Source organism: Ambystoma mexicanum, chromosome 10 (assembly GCF_040938575.1).
Source record: "Ambystoma mexicanum isolate Mex_15411 chromosome 10, UKY_AmexF1_1, whole genome shotgun sequence".
Classification (NCBI taxonomy): Eukaryota; Metazoa; Chordata; class Amphibia; order Caudata; family Ambystomatidae; genus Ambystoma; species Ambystoma mexicanum.
Window position 1 is genome coordinate 1,534,302,706 of NC_090932.1, and position 19,260 is coordinate 1,534,321,965.

The 19,260-nt window shown below is 47.5% G+C and overlaps 1 protein-coding gene across 1 annotated transcript in view; it reads right to left on the reverse strand.

Annotated features, from left to right (window-relative positions):
• Positions 1-19,260, reverse strand: part of GCN1 (GCN1 activator of EIF2AK4) — a 1,783,851-nt gene that overhangs the window by 1,489,397 nt on the left and 275,194 nt on the right. The window contains exon 9 of the mRNA XM_069619734.1: positions 7,308-7,416. Coding sequence (XP_069475835.1) covers positions 7,308-7,416 — 109 coding nt within the window. The remainder of the gene's footprint in view (positions 1-7,307; positions 7,417-19,260) is intronic.

Genomic DNA, 19,260 nt, shown 5'->3' on the forward strand with positions numbered 1-19,260 from the left:
AGCTCTTCGTCCGTAGAGGAGTAGAAGAGGTCCCCCTCCCACCTCGAACGGTAGATCTAGTATACGTTCCTGGACATCTGGGTTGAATTTTGTTGCCAGGAGCCAGGGTGTTCTTATGTCTGTGGCAATACAGATGGCACGGCCTGAGGTATCAATATGAGCCACTGTGGATTCCATGAGGTCATGCGCCACCAGCTTGGCTTTAGCTAGCTCTGCCTTAAAAAGTGATTGGCTCTGGGTGGAGAGTTCCAGGAGGAAGTCTGCAATTTCCCGCCATAACCTTTGGTTGGCGGCTGCCAACATGGCGTTGGCTTGAAGCAGATGTAAAGGGGCGTTGAAATAGAGTTTCTTGCCATATGCCGCCAAAATCTTCTCCTTGCCTAGCAGCACCGCAGAGGAAGAGGCAGAGGACTGGTGCTTGGATTATAGTGATGACGCAGTGATCACCGAAGAGTGTGGCTGAGGATGTGCCAAAAGCAAGAGTGTATGCCCCTGCACCTGCCTGTACTTGGCATCCAGGCTGGGCCGAGTGGGGTTTGAGCCAGCCCTTCTTGGCCAGGGAGACTACATCGGTCTGCATAGGAATCCCCGATTTGGCAGAGGGGCGTCGCTTGAGGACTTCAGCCAGAACCCCCTCTGCCAGGTGCTCGACCTCGGGTTAGGGGAGGCCCAGGTAATCCGCCAGACCAGCAAGACGTTTGTGGAAGGCCCTGGCTGAGAATGGTGTGTCTGGATCCTCATCCGGATCTTGAGGATCCTGTGGAGGAGTAGTTGGAGCCAGAGGCGGGGGTACATGGCCCACGGCCAGGGGTTGCGGCGGCAGAGGCTGGTACCTAGCACCCTGTGGAGTCAGCTGGGGAGCCGGAGGATGAGGCTGCACCGGGGACTGGGGTGTCGGCAGAGGAATCTGTGGTGCCACTAGCATTGCGAGGAAGGACTTCCCTGATGGGGTCTTTGATGATAACCCCCATCTAAGGTGACTTCATGAGGCTGAGGAACCTCGAAGAGCACCTCCTCACTGCCAGAGGTGGCAGGGGGTGCCGACGGGCTGCTGCGTACCCTGTCCATATAGACAGCAAAGGAATGTTGCCCTGCGCAAATGAGGGGTAGACTGTAGGCCACATACCTGGTTGAGGCCAGTCCCATCTTGACACTCGTTCTTTGAAGAATTCCTGGAATGGCGTCAGACGGGTGCCTCTTTCTGGCGCGGCAGCCATTTTGTCGAGCTGCCTGCTACGTGTTGATCAGCCGGCTGGGCCTGGCCTCCTCCAAGACTCTTGCGTGTGGATCACTACACTGCTCCTCGAGCCTGGGCCTGGTAGGTGTGACACCATCGACCCGGGTGTCGGAGGAGCTGCGTTTGGGCACCCCCTCGGACGTAGTGCCGGTATTAGGGCGTAGCCCCTCACCCATGGTGCTGGTAAAAGGGTAGAGCCCCTCGGGTGGAAACCCAGTAAAAGAACTTTCCGGTCCCTCAACACTGACCGGGAGGATCAGAAGATCCCTCGACCCCCAAGGCCGGTAGCTGAGGCAGCTTCGGTGCACGTGCTGTTAGAAGGACCCGACTGTCACTCCCGCGCGGGAGGGACCCTGGGAAGCAGTCTCCCTTGCGGGTTGCAATGGAGAAGATCGGCCCTACCTTGGGCCTGGTTCTATGCTTCACGATTTTCTTAAGATCCTCTGGAAGAGCTCCCGCCACCTGGCTAGTCTGTTCTTCAGCGCCTGCGAGGACAGCGAGTCACACGCCGAACACGGCTGCCAACCGTGGTCTGGGCCAAGGCGATGTAGGCAGAGGGCGTGGGGGTCTGAAGTTGGGAAGAGCATGTTGCAGGATGGACACCTGCTGAACCCTGTAGAAGTCGGCATGCACCGGGGAGGAGCGCGACGCCTGAGGACCGAGTACCTGAATGATAAACCAGATAAAAAAGACAAGAGAAGAAGTATCCGCGCGTCGAATTACATGGCCGAAGCCAAACCCAGGAGCGCGGAAAAAGGGACTGGGGTGTGGCGCCGGAGTGTGGTGTCAGGGCAGCACATGCTCCCTGGGCCGCACCCCCCGTGCGCCTCTAAATTTAAAGGGGAATGTGTTTTTCCTGGTGAAAAAGGTTTTGTCTCCTGTCCCTTGGAAGGGACGCCCATACAGTATGGAGGAAAGAGAACGGGACGTAAGCGTAGGAGACAGAGGCACTGGAGGCGTTTGTCCTCCACAAACACATTCCTCAGCTAGAGCAGAGCTTGAAAGGGGGCTTCCCCTCCTTCTCCTCCAACATGGTCCGGAGTGTGGAGTAGGTCCGATGGCCTGCTGCAATCTTCGATGAAACTGACGATTCCTGCCCTTGAGGGGGGTTTTAATTCACCGACAAACGGGTCCCCGCATGTCGGCCCATGTACCGAAAGAGCACACAGGCTCTGGGATTTAAAAAAAATTAAAAAAATTAAAAATCAAACAACTGAAAAAAGCACCAAAAACTTAGATCAGCTCACACAAAACACTAAAAATCTGAAGATAGCTGCCAGAGCAGGGGTTTACAGAGAGGGCAGTCATTGGCTTAGGGCAGTGCGATTGGTTTAGAGAAGAAATACTGTTTGTAAGTGAAAGTGAAACAGTTTTTTCCTTTTACCGATGATTCCTGGCTTGACGGACGACTGGGAATATTCATGAGCATGTGAATCCATGCCAGACCCCATACTGGAGAACTAAAGTTGATTGCACCATTCTGATGGCTCACAGCTCCAACAAATTGATGTGCAATTGGCGCTCTACCCGGGACCAAAGCCTGCTCACCTGCAGATCCCACACTTGTGAGCACCCCAGCCTTTCAGATGCTCAACGGCAACCTGGGCCTCCGACCAAGGCTCCCACAACGGGTCTCCCGCCATGAAATTCTCCAGACTGGACCAGTACGGCAGGTCACTGGCTACTGCCCTCAAAACGCAAAGGACACCCAACATGTTGCTGGAAAACTACAACCACTGACTGCAAAGTAGCCACTGCAGGGAGCACATCCTCAACCCGACCTCTGGTATCAGAAAAATACAGCAAGCTATGAGGGCCAAAAGGCGAAGTAAGGCTGTAAGGCTGAAAATCATGCAAGTTTTTAACGGCATGACCATTTGCTGAAAGCTTCAGTGCATCCAGGGCTGCACCGATGAACTGTAGCTTCTGTCCTGGTATTGCGTTTGACTTCTGGAAGTTCATAGAGGAGCCCAAGCTGTGAAGAAGCAAGCAGGTGTTGTCAGGCCCTCTCCTCTAATGCAAATATCAGTGGCAAGGGCTGTGCCAGGAATGAAACAGCGCTACATTCAAACAAGTAGTGTCTGCCCAGTCATGCCCAGCCAACTGCCCCACATCTGCCAGGCAACAGACATTTGCTGGGAAAAACATGGAACTGGACCAGATGGACCCAATCACAGTTTCAGAAAAGTCTAACAAAACACTCAGGAAAAATCCAAGGCTGAATACTGCGAAAGCCCTTATGAAGTGGTTTCCAGCCTCAGAGCGTTGCATGAGACCATAGCCAAAAAGCAATATGGCACAAAAGATCGGACTTTTACCTCAAGGAGAAACCATTGATTAGCTCTGTGCCACTAGTAAAAAGAGTCAGAGTGGGCAGATCCAGCTTCCCATATCTCGCACCCACTCACTGGAACGCCCTACCTCCCACAATCCGAGGTGAGGCCTCCCTCAGCACCTTCCGCAAAGCTATGAAAACCATCCTCCTCACATAATGTGCGTCGCATCAGTATGAATACCTATCATATGACCCACTGCATAAGCTGCAATGTAATGACCAATTGTACCAGTCTTAATATCAGTGTTATGCCTTGTAGTATTCATAATGTGCCATCATATGCTACTATTCCTGTGCCCTTGTAACTAAGCTCTTGCAAGTAACAGCGCCTCAATGCCCTTGGGGTGTTTGCATGCTATAAAAATAAATAAAATAAATATGGCAGTGAGAATGGCATTGCAGTAAATACATTTTACAAAAGTGCCCAGTGGTGCACTGGAAAACCATTAAACATTCATCATTGCCACCAGTGTCTCCTGTGCACACCAGTGATGCTACACAAAAAGAAAGGTCACAAAATATCCATTTAACACTACACTGAAGGTGGGTTGTGTTACTAAGTGAAAACACGGGATTATGCAAAGGGGGAGTCAGGGGGGTGGGGGAGTATCCCTGCAATAGTTGCGTAAGGGACTGACCAATGCCTCCAAAACATGCGAGTTGAGCAGGTGAGTGAAACTAAAAAGAATCACCGACACCAAAAGAAGCCAGACCGATATATTCAGGGTAATACATTGAAATCAATAGAAGAAAAGCTTCAAAAATGAATAAAAATCTTTAAAAAATAGGATTGGCGGCCACTTACTTCAAAGGTGCCCTGCCTCCCATGAGAAAAGAATTACCTCCCCCCAAGTGGACCAGCCCCGGCACATGAAAGGTGCCAAGGTGTGGAAGGTTGCAACCTCGTCAGACTTGCCAGCATCCCTACAAAACTGAATAAAGAACCCAGGGGAACTAGCATTTAACTAGGAGGTGTGATGTCCTTGACATCCCTATTCAGCCCCAAACTGCCTGTTTTCAAAGGGCGTCATGGAAACACTTTTGGCTGGAGGATCTGAAGGACCACCCACATATGGGACAAATCCAGCCCATTTGATTTTAAAGAACTTTCATATTAAGACACTTCTCCCAATGCCCTAAATAAGCAGTAATGTTATATTATGCCAGCATTTTATGTGAGTTATGAACCAACCCAAAGAGACTAAGCACTTGTTCCTATCACCTGGGGAACTGGAATGGCAGAAAAACTGCATTTGAGTGAAGTATAAATGATACAGGCATAAAACTTTGTGGAAATGTGCGAAATATGAGAGGGTACATGTAAACATTTTATTTCTCCTAAAAACTGCAAAATTGTGCCCAAAAGCGATGCCACCTCGCACAGAGTTGGAGATCAGACAATTCAATTCCTTGTGAAATATGTGATCTGCCCATCTGATTTGTATGATGGTGACTAGTGTAAATATGGAGTTTTGCTCCATAACTCATTTTGGTAAAAATTAGACATAAATGAGACAAAGGGAGTCATAAATTGCACCCACTGAAAGTGATGTCACTTCCCTTGAACCAATCAGCCCGGAGGGTGGTGGTGATACCCAGCAGCCTGGCCTATCCCATTTGAGGGTATGTCCAGAGTTCTTCCGCCCAGATTGTAAAATTCTCGGATGTCATTTTGCCTATGGGGAGACAGGGAAACACTAGGGACAACCAACTGAAAACCAGACCCCAAGATCCAGGAAAGCAGAGAGACATCCCACTATCCAGGGAGGAGGAGAAAAGGCTGCTGATCCACTTTAGGAGAATCCAGTGACCAGACCTTTTGCCCAGCTGATCCATCCCGCTGTCCAGTGACTAGACTTTGCCCAGCAGACCCAGTAACCAGATTGCTTGACCCGCTGCCCGTGACTAGATCTATTGGCCCCGCTGCCTAGAGGCCTTGCTGACTGTCCAAATTACCCATCGTGTAAGTATCACATCACCGAGTACCCAAAAACTGCATATCCCGTTTCTTTTACCTTGCATCCCATCCAAAGCCTGTTAAATTCCCATAAAAACCCTAGTCATTTTCACAATTGCCAGTATCCACAGTTTACCCTTTCCTTAGGAGAATCTGTGCTAGTCTATATTTGTTAACATATTTCTTTTCTAATTCTTCCAGTTATCTGTGTATTATTTGAAATAAACTTTAACAATTATAATCTTTCAAATATAGTATTAGTAGAACTAATCATTGCGCTAACAAAACCGATTTTGCCCGTGTATTTGTTTTTCTTTAAAAATCCGACTTGCATTTTCCCATAAAAAACATACCATCAAGAGTCATCCGTTCCCCTCTGTATCCCATCTGTTCTGTGCCTTTATTTCCCATCCTTAAACATATTTAGACTGCTAAGCCCATTTTCTTGGATGTTTGCCAGTTTAAAGCCTGTGTGAAATCAGAAATTGCAATTCTGCTGTGTGGGATTCTGCTGCATCGTTTCATTCCCAAAATTGATGTTCTCATCTTTGTTCACGTTGCATTAGTACCCTGCTCAATAGCCTGAAGTTCTCTTATCTTTTTAGGATAGCCACACACATTTCTGTCCTAGCTATCTGACCGCAACTTTAACTGACTTCCAAGCAACAAGTAAAATCAGAGTATGCCATTTTGCTCCTTTTGAAGGTTTTCATTTTCTTCTTTGACCTCCAATCTTGGGGTGGTTGTTTTCATTCTGACTACTTGCCACTACTTTCCATCCAAAGAATTTAGCTAGCAGGTGTTTGGGGGAAAAGTGTTGCATGGGGAGTGATTGACTTGTATGCCATCGGTCATTTTGAAGAAAAGTAGTTCTGGTTCCTCTTCCATTAAAGTCTTATGCCTCTTATGTTAGGAGTGTGAAGCAACTGTATTTTGGGAATCTTTGCATTATATTGTCACCACATTGGTGGCTACTGCCTACATTTTGATGCGATTGATTTTCTGTGAATTCTAAAAATGTATAAATATTTCATTGTTACACACCGGCGTGGTTCATAGTCCATTGCGACACAGTATTTCTTAAGGTGGGCGTAAGACTGGTTGGGTGCCTTGTCAAATTAGAATCCGAAATCAAAAAAGATAAAAAGCGCTTTTATTGTGCTCTGCATTCCTTGCCAGTGGAAAGAGTTCTTGTCAGGAGTGTGCCGTGTCGTAAATCCACTACAATGTTAAAGTGGTCTTTTATAGTGCACTCCTGCAAATTTGGCAGCCTTGTTGCAAGTTTCCTAAAAAGCAATAGGCTCAAATATAAAGTCTTACATAAGGAACAATTAGCAAAAGAGGGCCAACAAACAAGGACCATCCACTCATGACTCTAGCCTTAAGACTAAGGTCTTCGAGGTTAACTGAAAGCACCTGCCTGCAGCCATCAGCGAGCAGAGGATAAATACATAATGTGAATAACTTGCATCAAACACATCCAAAATGCCACCCTCTTTAGGGTGAACTAAACTGAACCAGAACATCATTTGCACACATTTAAAACAATTTAAGAACCAGAAGTTAGGCAGCATATATGCTCGAATGACCCTCAAATCTGTTACTTAAAGCAACATGAAGCATGTCATCGAATTAACGCACCATGCTCAATCCACACCAACAGTGGGGAATCTGAATCAGCTTCAACAAGCAAATCAACTAACGAAACAGAACACCACCTGCAGCCACTGCACTACAGCTTCACTGCCGCCTCGCATGTTCAGCAAAGTGCCACTTACTTTCAATGACATTTTCTGGACTTCGTAGAAGTGACTTCTGCAGCACCGGGAGGACCTGTTCCTTAAATTCAGCATGTGATATATGACGGATCAACGGAGAACAGTTATCCTAAAGGAGATATAAAAAGGCCGCTTAATGGCAGAGGCAAAAGCCACAAATAATGCACTCTAGACATCGCTGTCCTTTCCCCACAGAAAGGTGTTCTAGCCAGCCCCCCGCCCCCACAGCACCATGCAGCAGGCATTTCAGCAGGTCCCTCGGTACCTTGCGTGCATAATCTGTGACCTGTGTTTTACCATGCTCTTGTTTAAAATGCTTTCACATTTGTTGCACCTAGAGGTGATTTTGTTAGAGCTTGCACTGTATAAATTAAATGACAAACAAATCAAGTTAAAAAGATTTCCACACACTCTAAAGCTGCCACCTTTACTAGAAACATCCATTCAGCTCATACATTACAGCATCCATAAACAGACAAAAACCTTCTACAGCTCACACCCCATGAGGCAAAGTAAAGCTAGCGTAACAAATTGGCCAAACATGGCTGTATTTCTGAAAACTAAAAAAAAAAAAATTGGTATGGAATTTAACATTCAACTTTCACACCATATATTTGAACCTTAGTCTGAGGTGTTGCAACATCACAAAATTAGTTTCAGGTCACTGTGCTGGCTTTAATACACTAGTTTGTATATATTTTATCAGGTATCTTGAACAATTGAACAACTTGAAAATGGTTAAATGATTAAACGTTATTTGAATAGTTGAAAAATGAATATTAAAGAAAAATGCATACGTAATCAAAAATTATAAGTTACTAACGTTCTCTTAGTCCCCTTTCCTCCATACTGTATGGGCGTCACTTCCAAGGGACGGGAGACAACCTTTTTCACCAGAAAAAAGGTTCTTCCCCTTTAATTTTAGAGGCGCACGGGGTTACAGCCCTGGGAGCATGCGCTGCCGTGACACCGCCCTCTGGCGCCACACCTCAGACCCATAGACTCGTCGACAATAGATTTAACATTGCCTAATGACCCCAGTATTATTAGGAGGGGGGGGGAATGGTGGGATGTATGGCGGAAAGGGGACTAAGTACGTTAGTCACTACAGTGAGTAACTTAATTACTCTTACGTCCCGTCCCCTTTCCTCCATACTGCATGGGCGATTACAACTTAATGTAGCCACAGGGTGGTGAGGAGAACCTCCTGTACGAAAGCCGCATCAGATCTAGAGCCGGCATCCAAACAGGAATGCTTGCAGAAAGCCGATGGGGTGGCCCAAGTGGCCGCTCGGCTTATGACTTGCCAAGGGAACATGGCGCTGGAATGTGATGGCCGTTGCCTTGACCCTGACTGCAAGGGCGTGCAGGTTTGCCGCAAGAGGCTTGTGATGTCCCTCGTTTGCTTGATAGCCGAGACCATCCAGTGGGATATGGAGGCCTGATAGCCTGGTCTTGCACCTCCAAAAGTGACAAACAGGGCGTCTGACTTGCGGAAGCCCTTGGTCCGGTCAAGGCAGAATTTCAGGGCACGCGTGACATCCCTCTGGTGCCTCCCTGCTGGTTCACATAGTACATGCTGGTCAAGTTGTCTGTCTGGATGAGGACAACTTTGCCCCTGATAAGTGGAAGGAATGCTCCAAGCGTTAGCCAGATGTGTTCAGCTCCAACCAATTGACGCGGTACTCCTGCTCCTGTCAGGTCCAGGGGCCGTGGACCGAGAGATCGTCCAGGGTGGCTTCCCATCCCTCGAGAGTCTGGTGGTGGTGGCCTGCAAGGTGGGAGGCCCGAAGGGCTTGCCTGTCCGTAGGTTGCAGTCCATGGACCACCATGTGAAGTCCGGGTGGAGAGATGGAGGAACGTTGATCATCTCGGATAGCGAGCCCCGTTCCTGGTTCTATGATGCCGCAAAGTGCAGCTGTATCCTCCTCAAAGAGTCTTCTGTGGGGGGTGGCGCTAATAGGACTGCTGTGCTGCCAAGAGACCCAAGAGGTGCTGGTACCACCAGGCCGAGGTCACCTCTTTGCTGAGTAAGTGAGTCGTGGCCCTCTTGATGGCTGTGATCTTGTCCTGCGATGGAAACACCTTCTCGGAACACGTGTCTCGGATGAGGCCCAAGAATGTCAGTCTACGAGGGTTGCAGCTGCAACTTCTTGAGATTGAGCGAAAAGCCCAGATTGTGCAGTGTGTTCATAAGAGCATGGGAAGTGTGGCGAAATGCTTCCGTAGAGGTAGCCTTGACAAGCCAGTTGTCGAGGTATGGTTAGATGTGGAGGTCCGGAGCCCTGATGAGGGCAGTCACAGTGTTCATGAGTCTGGTAAAGACCATAGGGGGCCGAGCTGAGGCCAACAGGAAGGACCTTGTTTTGGAAATGTTAGCCCATGATCCTGAACTGTAGGAAAGAACGATGGGGCTGCCATATCGGGGCGTGTAAATAGGCATCCTTCAGATCCAGGGAGCACATCCAGTCTCCCTTGCACAATGTCTCGCTATAAAAGCGGACGTAACCATCTTGAATTTTTGTAGAGGTAAAGAGAGGTTGAGGGTGGAAAAGTCGAGCACAACTCGCAGGCCCGCCAGGTTCTTTTTCTGAATGGTCAAATTCCTGGAGTAACAGCCAAAGCCTCGCTGGGAGTTCCTCCGTGGCTTGGCTCTATACAAGCAACCGGATCTCCGCCAGAAGAGTTGCTGTCCCAACTTGAGAGAGGAGGGGGGGGGGGGGGAAATCGGGGGGGGGGGGGGAGTTGGCTGGGATGGGTAGGCGGCACCCTGTGGGTACTACGGAGACGCCCCAGGGGTCCGCAAAATTCTGGCACCAGAAAGGTGCATGGAGAGCAAGCCTGCCCCCCACTGAGACACATGGGCACGGAGGGGCTTGTCATGCCTCCTTTCCCTCCGAGGCTGTTGCAGAGGAGGGGGACTGGAAAAAGCACTTACTATCCCCCCCCCGCTTGCGCCGATGTGGAGTCTGCGAGCGGTCCGACAGGCCTGGACATCCGTCCTTGGAAGCCGCAGAACCCTCCGTATGTACGCCCCTTGTCGGAGCGCTGCTGTGACTGGGTGCACGATTTGGGGGTGGTCTATCAGGATGTAAAGACTTGGCAGTTTGTGAGCGGTTTCCCCCCCCCATCCCCCTCGAACGGCAGGTCTAATATGCGTTCCTGGACATCCGGGTTGAATTTAGTTGCACAGAGCTAGGCTTTTCTTCTCATGTCCATGACGATGCAGAGGGCACGGGCAGAGGTGTCAATGTGGGCCACAGTGGACTCCAGGATGTCCTGTGCCACCAGCTTGGCCTCAGCCAGTCCCGCCTTGAAAAGCGATTGGCTCTGCATAGGAAGTTCTGCGAGGAAATCAGCAATTTCCCACCATAACCTCTGGTTAGCAGCTGCCAGCATGGCATTGGCCTGACGAAGATGCAAGGACACGTTGGAATACAGCTTCCTCCTGTACACCTTCAAGGTCTTCTCTTCCTTGCCTAGCCGTGCCAGTATAGTGATGCTGCAGCGATCACTGAGGAGCATGGCTGAGGATGGGCCGATAGCAAGAGTGCACCCCCCGCCATCTGCCTGTACACCTCGTCCAGGCGTCGATTGACCGGTTGGACAGAGTGGGGCTTGAGCCAACCCTTCTTGGCCAGGGCGACTACATCGGTCTGCAGTGGAATTCCCGTTTTAGCAGAGGGACGTCACATGAGGACTTCAGCAAGGACCCCCCTCTGATGGTTGCTCGACCTCGGGTTGAGGCAGGCCGAGGTAATCCACCAGTCCTGCAAGATGTTCATGAAAGGCCTTGGCTGACAAGGGTGTGTTCGGGGTCCTCCTCATCGTCTGTGTCCGCCTGGGGGTCAGGAGGATCCTGCATTAGAGGAGTAGTAGTAGCGGGAGCCGGAGGCTGTAGAAGAGGCTGGTACGGAACCGCCTGAGGAATCGGCTGGGGGGCCAGAGCAGGTGGCAGAGGGGGCGCCAGCGGAGGAGCCTGAGGTTCCGGAAGCATTGGCGGGAGAATCTTCCCGACGGCATCCCTGAGGATAACCCCCATCCGAGGGGACTTCATGAGTCAGAGGCACTTCTCAAAGAACCGGTCCTCACAGGCTGGAGAAGTGGTAGGGGATATAGACGGAATAGTGGGCGGCTGCTGGAGGCACTGCATACCCTGCCCAGATGGACGTAGCGGGAACCTGCCCTGCGCAAATGAAGGATAGGCTCTAGGCCACGTACCTGGTTGAGGCCAGTCCAACCTGGACACTTGTTCTTTGCCGAACTCCAGTTCCTGGTGCAGCGTCGGATGGGTGCCGATTTCTGGCACAGCGGCCATTTTGTCGAGCTGCCTTCCACGAGCCTGCATCGAGTTGCTTGGCTCGCTGGGCCCAGCCTCCTCCAGGACTAGGACTAGAGTGTGGATCATGAGGCCTACACTGCTCCTCGGGCCTAGGCCTGGTAGGCATGACGCTCTCGACCAGGGGACTGGTAGAGCTTCGATTAGGCGTCCCCTCCGACATATTGCCGGTACAAGGGCGTAGCCCCTCGGGCGAAGACCCGGTACAAGAACCTTCTGATCCCTCAACACTGTCACCGGGAGGATCCGAGGTTCCCTCGGCCTGTAGCTGGAGCAGCCTCGGTGCATTTAAAAAATAAAATAAACGACTATAGAGGTGTGAGGCAGGGGGGCGCATTAGCCCCCTTCCTCTATAATCTGTACATGGCAGATTTAGATCATTATCTTCAACCCTTGGCAACCCCCCAACATTTCCATCTTAAGGCCATTATGGCTTGGCTATGCAGACTACCCATTCTTTGATAACACATCCATAGGTCTCAAACATGACTTGAATTGTTTCTCTGCCTTTGTGAATGCCCATTCATGGTCTGTTAATCTAGCTAAAACAAAGGTAATGCAACTAGCGAATACTAGGAAACAGGCTCCTTTTAAGTGGTATGCCCAGATGGAATCTGTGGAGAGGGTTGACTTTTCTTTATTTTGGCTTCATGATTTCTGTTTCATCTACTCGTTCTTGGTTGTATACTAAGGCTATCAATTTAGCAAATCAACTAAGCCGGGTCGACTCCATGTACGAAAAGTTCTTTATTTCCTGTCTTGCACTTTGAGAGCAAGATTGTTCCCAAACTATTGTACGAGATTGAGATATATGACCCAGAAATAGAATACCTGCCCCAATTAGTAGCCTTGATTTGTAGAAGAGTCCTTTGTCTCTGAAATGCGACGCTACAGTCAATTTGCAATGAAGTGGGTATTACTTCCCTGAAGGCCAGAGCATTCTGGAGATATCCATCACTCTATGGAAAGATGTTGGCACTGACCGTGAATTCGTGGTTTGTGGACTTTGGTAAAGTCTGCGACCCTTGTCCGAAATAAAGGGGCTTGCTTTATTGCTGTTGGCTGAGACCGGATGTACTTTACTTTATCTTCTGCGTAATCCAGACAAAGTAAAGAGGGCTCTCTAAGCAGTGGATTGGGCTAATACAGTGACAGAATTCCATGCATACGCCTCTATTCCATTTAAATCAAGATCACAAAAAGCAACACACTATAGCTCCATATTTATCGATTTATTCTAGTAAATCTGCTCGCCCCACTTTCCTAAGATTCCATTTGAACATTATGTATACTAAGGAAGTTCAGTTGAAATACAGCCTTGCGAAAGAGGACGCTGCATTTTGTAGATTCTGCATGGACGAGAAAGAAACATCTATTACTATTTTGTGAATCTTTTGAAGCAGTTAAGAGAAAGCTTTTCAGAAATACACAAGCGACTATCTTTTATCAACAGACCACATGTAGAATTATGGTTTGTCAGGATCAAATACTTCCATTGTAAATGCAGTTACAATTCTTTTAGTTCAATATTTACAGAGAATGAAGTTTATAATGTGTGTGTTTTCCTTCGAGTCACTTTGGACCTTTATGTAATAATTTGAGCGTTTTAAGTTTTTCTTTTTCTTGTGATTAATTTGTATTGAGGTTAAAGTTTGAATTTATTTGAAACCAATAATATTAAAACAAACAAGAAAAAAAATGTGTGAATAACCCTTGCTTGGGGTCTCCTGTCAAGGGCACCATAACTGTATCTCCACATCCAAGCATCTCTGAGGAGAAGCAATAGCTATCACAGAAAACCAACACCTAATTCCTGCACGGCAGGCTCAGGCTCTTTGCCGAGATGGAGAATCTTGAAGAAGCCATTACCACCTCCGAGGTCTGCTGAACTCCACTGCACAAAGCACCATAGATTATGTTGACAAGCTTTTATTGCGGGTCGAAAATTGTCTGCAACCTTTTAACCGTTCTGTTCACCTTCCGAAGGTTAGGCCCCTGCCAGGCTCCATCTTCAAGAGCTTTGTGTACTCAAACGATACCCTGCGACCCAAGTGGGATAGATGTACCTAGGCCCTGGTAAAGATGCCTATTAAAAATACCCCCCCCAACATTGACAGAAGCCAGAACCGCCGAACAAGTGTATCCAGCTGCCATACGCGAGAAGCAGCTCTACTCCTGCAACCAATGGACCTATAACGCCACAAATTATAGGGAAAGCAGCTGTCATTCTAACGTTTAGCACTAGATCTTCTGCTTGGCTGTGTGTTGATGCAGCGGTCCAGATTTGTGCTGAGAGTTCATCACTGCACTGTATCGTCTGCTGGGATGTCGGAGGGTACCACCGGCCGTTGCCTCCATCCTGGAACATGTTTTGCTGCAGTGTGGATGCCTTTTGTTGCTAGTCCTGCTGCTGGGAGCAGTCTGTGCAGGTTTGTAGTCTTCTGGGAGTTTCCTCCACAAGACTGTTCACTCTTGGCTCGAAGATGGACAAAGAAAGAGCCTTTGTTTTACTATGCTTCTGGGATCATTGCTCGAATAGGGTGCACCACCCAGAGTACTGTATCATAAATATCGCACCTGGGGAGAATAGCTACTTACCAAGTTGTTTCAGGTCCCTGGAGTCATTTCTGCCAATTTGATAACCTATATCTTGGGGGTCAAAGGAAGGGTGATTATTCAGGATATTCCTCCCCTGGGTGTCCCCCCCCCCACCCCTTCTGCACTCTAGTCTGTGGCAGTGATTCCTGGGAGGCGAGCCCTAACCGCGACTCCCTAAAGACATGCATTGGGGGTATCCGGTACTTCAAGAGCTTTTTCTGGGATCCATCTTCTGACCTATAGGGATCTTCTTTAGGGCTCTTGGCCTTCTTTGGAGTGTAGTGTCGCAGTCGCCACACCTTTGGAGTAGATCTTCACTTACCTCCTTCAGTGTGGATGGACCTTGAAGTTAACCATTTTATACTATGAAACTGAACGGACACTAGAACTCTCCTGAAAGTGACAATGGACTGCCCTTGGACATTTTTACTGGATGCCTTAGGGTTCAGAGAGCCCTGCATTAGTAGTCTTCTTTTCTGTACTTACCTGTGATTTTCTATCAATTGTTTAAGTTATCCCTTTCATTTCTGTGTACTCGCAACACTAACTGCAACCAGTATCAATGTGTCTATTCACAGAGAAGCTTAGCAAAAGTTTCCATCTTCCTGGAGTCCTTACTGTATTATTGTGGGCAACATAAGGCAATAGGAGGTCTAAATGGACAAGTGTGTTTTAGGCCTATGGAATGTAAATCAATGTATCTGTAAATGAGGGAAAATGTGCGTTCCTTTTTATTCCCATACCCTGGCATATGTGCTGGCCACCAGGTAGAGGGCCTTTCACATGTACTAGGGTTGGGATATGTTTTTAGAACACTGCACTTAGTTACGCAGACTACTAGATACCCATCTGCTCGGCAGCTTGTATAGTATCCTGGTTTTCTCCAACACCTGTTATTTTATGTTGAGTACTTGCCCTTGGCAAAGGACTAACAAAGACATTGGGGTTGGGCGAGTCCTTGTATAGGCATTACAGTTTTTAATATAGTATCTTTTTTAGTACTGTATTAATGTTATAATTATGTATTTGAACTCAGTGTTATATGTGTGACTTTATTCAAGTATATATTTTTCATTAGATCTGTGCAGTGTATTTTCTACGTTTGTGGACTAATTGAACCTCTGTGCGGACCTGCTACCCCGACCTGGGAGCTAAGCCTCATCGCTCTGATCACACTACCAACGTTTAAGGGGTTTGGAATCTGTTAGGACAGTTTTTCTGAAGAGCTACCAACGTCTTCAAAACCATTCAACTTAGGCAGTACAAGACTCCACTCTTGGTATAAAACTGTACCACCTGGGTACATGGCAGCGTAGGCCAAGCAGCCAGGCCTCTCTTAGGAGGGAGAGAGGGCAGTAGAATCAGTACAAATTAAAATTGTAACACAAATGGTCCAAAGAAACACTGAAATACTATATATGTAAAAATAAAGGATTAATCGAAATACAAATAGGCCCAGATAAATCTAGGGGTAAGTACTATCACACAGTATATGTAATCACAATTCAAAACAAGTCATACATTTAAAAAAAGGGACATAGACCAAAGTATAAACCTTATTTGGAACACCTAACAGTAGCTCTAGGGCAGTCAAAACCTTTTCATACACATTAAGTATAGGTCACACCTATTCTTGGTGAATAAAAACCAATGGTTACTTTCACAATTACATTCAGTAATGCAATGGCAGTAGACCCTACCAGTTGTACAGTGACTGTACAAATCACATTATAAGTAAACTGGACAATATACTTTTGGTGAATAGTGGAACACTTAGTCTAGGTACAGTAAAAACCTATAACTACTTTTGTGATGAGACAGTTATACTAGGTGAGTAAAACCTAAGGATGTAATATTCAATTACAGGTGCTTTTGAGATCAGAGAAACACAGATAGAGATGCCCAATAACTCTGGTAACATATTTTGGATGGCACACAGCTAACTAAAAAGTAAAACCAATCTACGTTTTCAATTTCACAAGGAAGTCCAGGTTAGATAGCACAGGGAAAGTAAAACCCAATGTTACATTTTACTGAATAACTCAAAGTTATTCTAGGTAGTGAACAGCCTAATACAGGCTTATTCTGGACAGGCTAGCAGCAAGTCAGGGAAAGCAAGACCCAGTTGGGGGACACTCCTACAATTATCTTAACAGGACTAATCTGGCGATACCAACAGTTGTAGGACGCTCATACAATTACCCTGCATGAATAATCTGGTGAAACCAACACTTTACTTTTGGGAAGAGGCACAACCCAATCACAGGAGAGTAAAATACCTTCACATCTACTTTCCATAAAATGGCAAAACGGTTTCTAAGGAAAGAAAGATGCTCACCATACTTTTGAGAATATTGCATCACACATTCAAGATAAGAACTTTGTAACTATTCACTCAGTAACAGTTACCAACCAACTCTTGACAAGAAAGTAACTTTTAAACACTATTTTCTTTTCTAGGCAGAAGTCCCAATCCCTTCAAAAGTCTTTTCCTGGTTCTTGGAGCATGAGTGTTCTCAGTGGCAGAAGGGGGGTCACTAGGACTAGTGACCAACAGACAGTGTCAGAATAGGTTCTTTAGGAAGACTGGGCAAACAGGTGAGTACTTTACTTCTAGGGTTAGAAAGGTTCCAGGGGCTTCGCAGAAGACACCATACCAGGATTCTATCAGTGGGACTGGGTGCACTGGACGAGGAACCTCCCAATCACAGAAAACACCCCAAAGTTACACAGAAATCCCAACAGGCTTTCGGTAAGTACATGCCCAAGCCAACAGTACCTCAGCATTGAAGATTTTGCAGCAGGAGGACTTCAGGCTCTGCAGCCAAATACCCGGTCAGTGGATTCCTCATCGTGCTGACTGAACACAAGAAAAGAAAAAACTTTGCAGCAGGGATCGATGTAGAAGGCTCTAGGCAAGGTTTCCCCTCGCGGCTGAATGCGGTTCTGCGGATTTGGTGCCTTTTCAAGGAGCACAGAAGACAGAAAATCGTGGTTGAATTCTTGTCGTTACAAAGGTCCAGCACTCTGTCGAGGGGACGTTTCAGACTCTAGTCGTGTCTCTGGAGATCCACCCGGATGCCCACGAAAACTGTGTACCGTACGATGGCTTGAGGTCCCAGGGTATTGGGGTATTGCAGCAACGCAGGGTCGCAGCAATACGTGGGATGCCTCAAAATGCAGGTCTTCTTGAGTCTAGTGGGTTGCTCCAGGTTCTGGGTCAGGGTCGTCGTTTTCAGAGTCCCCAGGTCCATTGAAAGGAAGGGCTGAATCAGACTCTGGTTGCACAGCAGGCTCTCGCGTCATTGGAAATAGTCTCTGCCGCTTTGCCTTTGTTATCCTCTTCGGTTTAAGTTCCAGTGGTCGACTACTCTTCAGCTTCCAGGTTCGCAGTATTGATCAGGAATAACATCACAACTTCTGCATTCTCTCCCTGCATTTTACAAGAAGGGGCTGGTGGTCCAATCAGGGCAGCCAACCCCCCACTGGGATTTGTCCTCCTTCAGGCAAGGCATAAGACAAAGGGCTGTGGATTTTTGGACTCCTCCCTTGCTTCCTGCCCTCCGACAGACTGGAGCCTGGGCGGGGAGTCCAGAGGACTCCCGCCGGAAAAAAAAATCATACAACGTAATTTCCCACCCTGGATGTCAGGGGGAAGGAACAAGAAACGACACGAAACACTAAAATGGTGAAAAAAGAAGGCCGGGGCCATTTTGGTAAATGGAGCACCATTAGGTGCCTTTACTGCAGCTGTGATCACAGCCCGTGGTAAAGGTGCACAAGGTATCACTGCCACCAGCCATTGAAGGTAAGCTTGTCCCTGTAACAGAATGGTTTTCAGTTTTAGTGTTAAAGGGGATACATTGCATCTCCCCAGCACTTCACATAAAGTGGGGGTGTGCTACTTTCACCTAAAATGTAAAAAGGGATCCAAATATTCTTTCTACCCTTGGGAACTATAGTTCTCTCAAGGTTAGCAAAAGAAAGTTAAATGGGGAGCCCCTAGGGTAACCTAGCAACAACAGGCACTTATGCCAATCGTTAAAGAGGATAACTATAAAAAGACGATCGAGAGTCTGAAAAATGACACCCATAAAAAGAGCTCAAGATTATGTGAGTGTGGAAAAAGGTTCCCACTCACTGAGATATCAAGCAGAAATATCCCACTAGTAAAGCAAAATGTTCAGGGGTTGACCCAGGTCAGGAAAATTTACCGGTTCTGTGAAAATCTTACTCAACAGCATCCATTCTTTACAGGGGTTTAAGAATACACCCTCCACCATGCCCTCAAATACCCAAATAGGGCAGATGTCTGCAACCTTCGGGTCTTCGGATGTTTCAGACTACAATTCCCAAATTCCCATGATATCTGCCTATTGACTATGCTGGTAAGGAATGATGGGAGTTGTAGACCAAAACATCTGGAGAGCCAAAGGTTGCAGACCCCTGCCCTAGGGTTAGATTGTGTAGCATCAACAGAGCGTGGTACACAAAGTGCCTTAACCGTGATTTAATTAACTTTAGCTACTGTGAACTGGAACGGTCTCAGCCTACAAGGCCTGTGCAAAGTAGTCTCCCTTTCCCCTCATGGTCGGTTGTATTGTAAAAATAAACTGTGGGCGGGGGAGGGATTGCATGGGAGTAGGTTCGGGAGGAGAGCAGTTGGACTAAGAATTTGTATAGTTAGGAGATATTCCCACTGTTGAATGGGGATTTAAAGAGGCCAAAGTAGCAGATGAGCAAAGGCTTTTCACACTGGTCTGGTCTTACAAAACTCTAGCCAGCGTAGGCTGATCCATAAGGCCTACTTAAGAGGTCAGGGCTTTGGTATCTAGATCCAATTAATACACGTAGAAACTATGTAAACATACTCTATATTAGGTGGACCAAAACACATGCAGGCAAAACCTGAAAATTCTTTATCTTACACATACATTGACTTTTAGATGTTGGTAAGAGACTCCAGCAGAGATCCATAACTAGCAAGCGGCTAGAGAGACTGGAAAACTCTAGGAT